The sequence below is a fragment of the Dioscorea cayenensis genome, unplaced genomic scaffold (genome assembly GCF_009730915.1).
Source record: "Dioscorea cayenensis subsp. rotundata cultivar TDr96_F1 unplaced genomic scaffold, TDr96_F1_v2_PseudoChromosome.rev07_lg8_w22 25.fasta BLBR01000380.1, whole genome shotgun sequence".
Lineage (NCBI taxonomy): Eukaryota > Viridiplantae > Streptophyta > Magnoliopsida > Dioscoreales > Dioscoreaceae > Dioscorea > Dioscorea cayenensis.
Window position 1 is genome coordinate 36,455 of NW_024086771.1, and position 6,868 is coordinate 43,322.

The following is a 6,868-nucleotide window of genomic DNA, read 5'->3' on the forward strand; positions in this document are numbered from 1 at the left end:
CATTTCTCAAGGGAAAAAAAAGAGACTTTGTATATATACTCAAATAAATCCTGATAAAAATTTATAATTACAAGATCATCCTCCAAACTATATTAATCTTGGTTAAATCAATTACAACTTTTGTAAGGACTTACATGTACTTATGATGCTTTTGCATAGCCATACATATGTCCATATAAATTCATACAAAAATTAATTTTAATTAAAAAAATTTTTTTAAAAAAAACAATTACATCTTTTATGAGGGTTTATATGTAATTATAATGCTTTGCAATTTCATGGTCATATATGCACAAAAACCCCTCAAAATAAAATAATTAAAAACAACTCTTCCTTTGATTCAGCAGCTTTAACACAAGGCCTTCTTTTCCTCCCCAAAATCTGTGCTCACCATGGACTCTTTCTCACCTACCAAACAAAGAGAGAGTAAAAAAGAAGAGGACAATGGACTATAAAAGAAAGAAGATAGACAAGAATCTCACTGACTTCATTGCTATCCTTTCTTAATTGTCTTCCTCTCTCTCTTCCTTCAGTGCTTGCCAGCACACACACTCTTCCTCTCTATGCTCTGAGCTGCAGAACAAGGTCTGTATTCACTCACAAATTTGGAAACTTTGCTTGAATCTATCTATCTTCATTTGTTTGTGAATTGTGTTTATATTAGTTACTGACGTCAAAATCCCATAGTTTCTGAGCTGCAGAACAAGGTCTGTGTTCACTCACAAATTTTAAAAAAAAAATCCCATAGTTTTTCTTTGTCACTGACGTCAAAATTGGAAATTGGAGTTGAAATCCCTTTTTTTTTGTGATAGGAAAGTCAAGATCCTCTTCATTTGGTTCTTTGGGTTGTTCAAATGGTTAAAGAAGGTCTAATGATTGTATTGTTTCCAATGATTTTGGAAATCTAGTTATAAAGCTTTAATATTTTGCAGATGATTGGTCTTGGAATTTTGGAAGTTTGCTTAGAAGATTTTTTTCAGCTTTGCTTTCGATCATTTCGGCTTAAGCTTAGAAGCAAGCTAGTTATGAGCTATAAAAATAATTTTAATTCAGGGGAAAGCCAGCAAATTTTATATTTTCAGTTTATAAAACTTTTACAATGTTGTATTGTGATTAATTAGTAATTTACTTATCTTGAATGCAAAGAGTCAAATTTCTGATTATTGTCCTTTGGACCCCTTTTTGATAGTCAGCTAAATTTTTGGGGTTCTTCATAATTTTCATTGTTGTCTTAACTGTTTTGTTTTAAATGATTATAGATATTGTAACAAGAAAGATGGAGCATAAGACTTGGCTTTGGAGGAAGAAACCTTCTGAAAAAACCATCACTGCAAATGGGAAAGCTGATGGCGGAATTGACCACACGGTAATATATGATATCTGTCCATTCTTCTTGTTCTGTTGTTTAAGTTTTAGCATTGTTTAAATTTTTGTCGTATATATAATTCAAATTAACTCATCACATGTTTGATGGGTTATTTGTATGTATTCTTATGCTCATACCAAGCTAAGTTATTATTTATATTATTCTTTCCCTGTGCTCTAAGACGCCTGCATAATGAAAGTTCCTCCTACTCTTCATTGTATTTGTGATGGCAAGATCTCGGGCCTTTTCACAAAGTACCTCATGATCGAACCATTTTTGTTTCTATTGTGTTAAAATACCTCACATGGAGATGGTTGTTATGGATATGGATTTTGAATGGCAGGATTTTAAGCACATAGCATGTAGAACAATGGGACTTGTATGTCATTGCAGCTGATTAATTTTATGGATCAATAGGTAGTTAATCCTTTTTAACAATCTTTAATTGCATGACATCAAAGATGCTAATCTTTCTTTATGTGTCCTTAACAATTCGATTGTGTTTCATTTCTGCTAAAGCTTTTTCGATCTCTTACATACATAGCAATGTCTTTAATCCTTGATTTCGCATTGTTATGGTTTTATAAATTTCTCTTTTTGGTTTCTTGCTGAAAATTCTCATCAATGTAGCATATATGCTTTCGTTTACTATATTTCATTAAGAAGAAAGATAATTATTGTGAGACTGTATATCTTAATCTTCATTTTTCTGATTCAGGAAAATAAAACTCTTGAAGTTTTGAGATCCCTTGAAGAGTTGAATGAGCAACTTTTATCTTGCCGGGCCGAGTCTATTGCAAAAGATGATCTTCTAGCGAAGCAGGCAGCAGGTCACACTCTTTCTATCTTTTTGTGCTTTGCTGCTACAAATCTCATTGACCTATTAAATGACTGCATGGAAATAATCTTAACATATGATCTTATTTAGGGTTGAAGAAAGCTGAAGAAGAAGCTGCTTCTATTACGCGACAACTTGATGATACTCTGCTTCAGAAAGCAGCTGCTGAAGAAAAACTTAAAAATTCGGAAACTTCTTTAAAAGAGTATATGCAGCAGTTGCGCATTGTCAAGGCGGAGCATCAGGACATGATGAATGATATGATCACAAAGCTATCAAAGGATCAAGCTAGGACAAGAGTTTTAGAAGGGATGTTGGCAGAAACAAATAAAAAGCTTGGTGAATTAGAAGCTGAGAACACTAACTTATGCAAAATTCTTGAGAATAAAGAAAAGCTGATCGAAGATTTAAGTGTGTGCAAATTCCAATCAGAGGAAAAGCTTACTATGATGGTGTCGGAACTTGATGCTTCAGAGAAGAACAACTCTTCTCTGAAATATGAGGTTTGCATGCTTCAGAAAGAGCTTGATATTCGAAATGAAGAGAGGGACTTCACTTTGAGATCGGCTGATGCAGCTCGCAAGCAACACCTTGAAAATATTAAGAAGATCACAAAACTAGAAGCAGAATGCCAGAAGTTACGTATCATGGTCCGGAAGCGACTACCTGGCCCTGCTGCTTTAGCTAAAATGAGAAGTGAGGTTGAGATTTTGGGAAATAATGCTGATGGAGGTAGGAGGAAAAAGTTGAACGCTATGGTGGATGACTTTTCCATAAGAAATTCTGCTCCTGGTTATTGTCATGATGCATCTTTGGAGACTATTGCGTCACTTGTAGAAAAATTAAATTCAATTGAAGATGAAAACAAATCCCTCAGAGAAGCATTGACCAAGAAAAGTAGTGAACTTCAATCCTCAAGGGCCATGTTTGCTCGCATAGCTTCCAAATTATCACATGCTGAGACACGGGTTGAAGAATTATCAAAGGGACAGCAATGCCTCGAATTAGTGAAAAGCAGTCCCAACAGCATATGACTTGCATCTGGCACCGATTTCTGAGGATCGCTGTGATGAAGACAGTATTAGCTGTGCCGAATCGTGGGCTTCTGCTTTAATCTCTGAGTTAGAGCATTTTAGAAATGGAAAACAACCATCACGGTCTTCAAGGACTTCAGGAACCTCAGAATTGAGCTTAATGGATGATTTTGTTGAGATGGAGAAATTTGCAATTGTTTGCGCAGATAATCCAGCTGGATGTGCAAGTGATTTCAGTCCTCGAGTCACAACAGGTAAGGAGCTAATTCCAGTTCATGATAGTCTTTGTTCATCTCCTCAAGTAAGCAGTGAAATCTCATCGAACCATATGTCTTTTGAAAAATATCCTAGCTGGCTTCAGGATATATTGAAAGTTATTGTGCAGAAGCAGCGTACTGCAAAAGTTGATCTTGATTTTATCATCGAAGAGGTTAGAGCTGCATTGAGCAAGGAACATAATTCTCAAGATTCATTTGGTGAGGTAGATAGCAAGGACGTGCTCACAAGTAGAAACAAAAACGAACCATCGTCTCAGTCAAATCTAGAGAAGTCAGTGTCTAGACTTGTCAACCTCACAGAAGGAATAATTGACAAATTTGCAGCAGATAATAATGCACAACAAATTCCATCTCAATTTGACCAAGTTTGCGGTCCATATGATAAACCTTCGTCAATTACTGGATATGTTCACCGCATATTTCTATTTGAAAGTTCTGAGCTCATTGCTGTTCTACAACATTTTGTCATTGTCAGTAAAGATCTATTGAGTGGAAAGGCTGACCTGGTACTTTTTCTTTGCAAATTGGGTTCGACTGTGGACTGGATAATAAACCACTGTTTTTCCCTTCAAGATGTGTCACATTTAAAGGAGTCAATCAAAGATCATTATCACATAAATGGAACACATGCTAGTAATGAATCTGAAGCAAAAGAGTGTCGGGTTACTGGCGGGGATGAATTTGAAAGAAAGAGATCTTCACCTTTGGGAATTACTTCAAATGGACTATTTATCATGTCACAATTGGAGGAAGTTGAGTCTAAAACTACAGATGTGAACGTGTGGCTGAAAAATGAGCTTTTAACTTTGGAAACTAAAAATAAAGATGTTGATGAGCAGCCCCAGTCAATAAGCTCTAAAAATGAATTCTTGATCACTCAGCTCAAGAAATCTGAAGAAATAGTGTCCAATCTACATGAGGAGCTTGCAAAACTGAAAGAATTGAAAGGAGTAACCGAGAATGAAATTGTAAAGCAGAAATTGGCAAATGATGACCTTAACAGCCAGCTCAGAGTTGCAAAGGTTGAATTGATTGATGCACTTCAAAAGCTTTCATCAATTGAAGTTGAATTGGAAGAAAAAAGTAATTGCTGTGAAGAGCTAGAGGCGACGTGTCTTGAACTACAACTTCAGTTGGAGAGGTACTTAGCTGACAACTTCTTCTCTATATGCTTAATTTTTCAGATTTTACAAAATTCAATTGATGTAAAATGGTATTGAAATTATAATCTTATTATATTATTTCAGTGTACCCACTAAGGAAATCTCGAAATATGACCTTGGCGCAGAAGAAAAGCAACTCAGAACTGTGAGTTATAAATCTGTTCTTGAAAATCTTCATTCAAATATTTTATGACACTTCAATTTAAACTATATCATATTATTCTACTAATGAGCCTTGTATATTGGCCTTATATATGGTATTGAGTATTTTGATTCGTAAATTCAGGAAATTAACATGCATTATGATCAAACAATCTGTGCGATTTATTGCTTTGGTGAAATATATGCAATATAATGCAGAGTGAGACTACAAATTTCTTTTAGTTTCACCTTAAAAGTACAGGCAAATGAAGGAGATGGAAATGATATAAAAAAGGCCAACTGTGATATCGTACTAAACTTGCTATATTAATGTATTTGCCTTTGTGATGTTTTGATACTTGGTAGTTCAACTACCGATTAGTTAAATGCCAAAATTCTTCTCTGTTCTTTATTTATTTATTTCTTATTTATGCTTACTTAACACAAAGCTCAGGGCCATTTTTGAAAAAGTTCTATTAAAATTTAACTATTCCTTATTCTATAGGTGGTAGGTGTATGAGTTGAGTATTCCCATGTATGAGTGTTCTTTTTGTTTGTAATATGTATGAACTTAAGTTTCTGAATTAGTGTTACATTGTGCACTTTATATCTGGTTTCATTCTTTTTTTTTTTTCATCTCTAAAATGCAATATCACTCTTGTTGATAAACTAAGTATAGTACGAAACTCAAGCCAATTTTCTATGCCATCCTATGATAGATCAAAGGCATTTCCTGTAGCACTTTGTTTGATCAATGTGGATTTTGGAAAAAAATATCATATAATGTGATTTATATTTATATCCCATATATTTATGGAACTTTGTAGATGTTTAGAAATTGATCACATATTGATGCACATTTCAAAATGTCGAATGCAGGACTTGGAAATCTCTGCAGCTTCGGAAAAACTCGCAGAGTGTCAGGAGACAATATTACATCTAGGAAAGCAACTGAAAGCCTTGGCTTCTCCGAGGGATGCAGTTCTTTTCGACAAGGTGGTTTCATCTCATGCCACCTCCAAAACTAATCGCCGGCCTTTGCTACTTGAACAAATGCAAGCGGAAGATGATGCCAAATTTGAGGAGCTAAAATCACCTAAAACGAAAGAAGTCATATGCACTGAACCACAAAAACCATCAAGCACTTCGTTCGTGAACCCGAATGCTGGTTTGCTCTATGGAAGTAAGATTTTGGCGAATGGTAAAACTGATACAACACTAGCAGACATCATCCAGCAGTCGCCAACAATGTCATCTCGAGGATTTAATTCTGTGAATGAATCTTTTAGGCAAAAATCTAAGAATGATGCAGGAGCACTTGTTGTCATACCTAAGAGACAAAAGGGAGGTGCAAGTTTCTTGAGGAAACTCTTGTCGAAAAGGAAAAGAGAAAGCAAAAAGAAGCCGAATTTGCCTGCTTTATGTTAAAACATCACTGATACGAATTTCTGCAGAGACTTTGAATGTAGTTGGCTTGTGTTTTTTTTATGACATGCAATTAACTTTGTTCTTTTTTTTTCGTTTTTTTTTTCTGCAGACGATGGTAGTTTGGTTGTTGATAAATGGTTTGTTGTGTCCTGAATCTGTCTTTGTAAAAATAGGTTCCTGGATTGTAATGGCATGGAATTTGAAAACTTCGTGTTTGTATAGAAAGTAACTGAGTCATTTGCACTGAAATTTTGCCTTTGTTTTTCCTTTCATGTGAGAGAGCCTTTTCAAAATGTTTACAGATGATCTGCTGCAATAAAATTAGTAATGTTATATGCAATGGATTTTATGCATGTATAACTATATATACTATTAAAGAAGTTGAAGTTGTATAACCTGCTCTCTTATAGAATTTCAAGAAATAAATTTAAATTTTTTTAGAGTTTTTCTATTTAACATTTTCATTTAAGTTTTTGTTTACATTTAATGGTGAGCGTTAGTCTTCTAGCCTTCTGGGGACGTCCATAGATTAAAAATCTATAAACATCCATAGGGTCGTTAAGTCAGCATCTAATCGTCCCTCCTATAATTTTACATTTAACCCCCATCAGTTCTTTTCT

At 34.7% G+C, this 6,868-nt stretch overlaps 1 protein-coding gene across 1 annotated transcript; it reads left to right on the top strand.

The window, feature by feature from the left end:
* Nucleotides 1-363: 363 nt before the first annotated feature.
* Nucleotides 364-6,520, top strand: LOC120254207 (filament-like plant protein 7). Its single transcript, XM_039262350.1, is given in 7 exon segments — nucleotides 364-585; nucleotides 1,260-1,366; nucleotides 2,085-2,196; nucleotides 2,295-3,259; nucleotides 3,261-4,657; nucleotides 4,764-4,824; nucleotides 5,700-6,520. Coding segments are annotated over 6 exon segments (3,174 nt in total). The 5' UTR covers nucleotides 364-585; nucleotides 1,260-1,276; the 3' UTR covers nucleotides 6,249-6,520.
* Nucleotides 6,521-6,868: the final 348 nt, after the last annotated feature.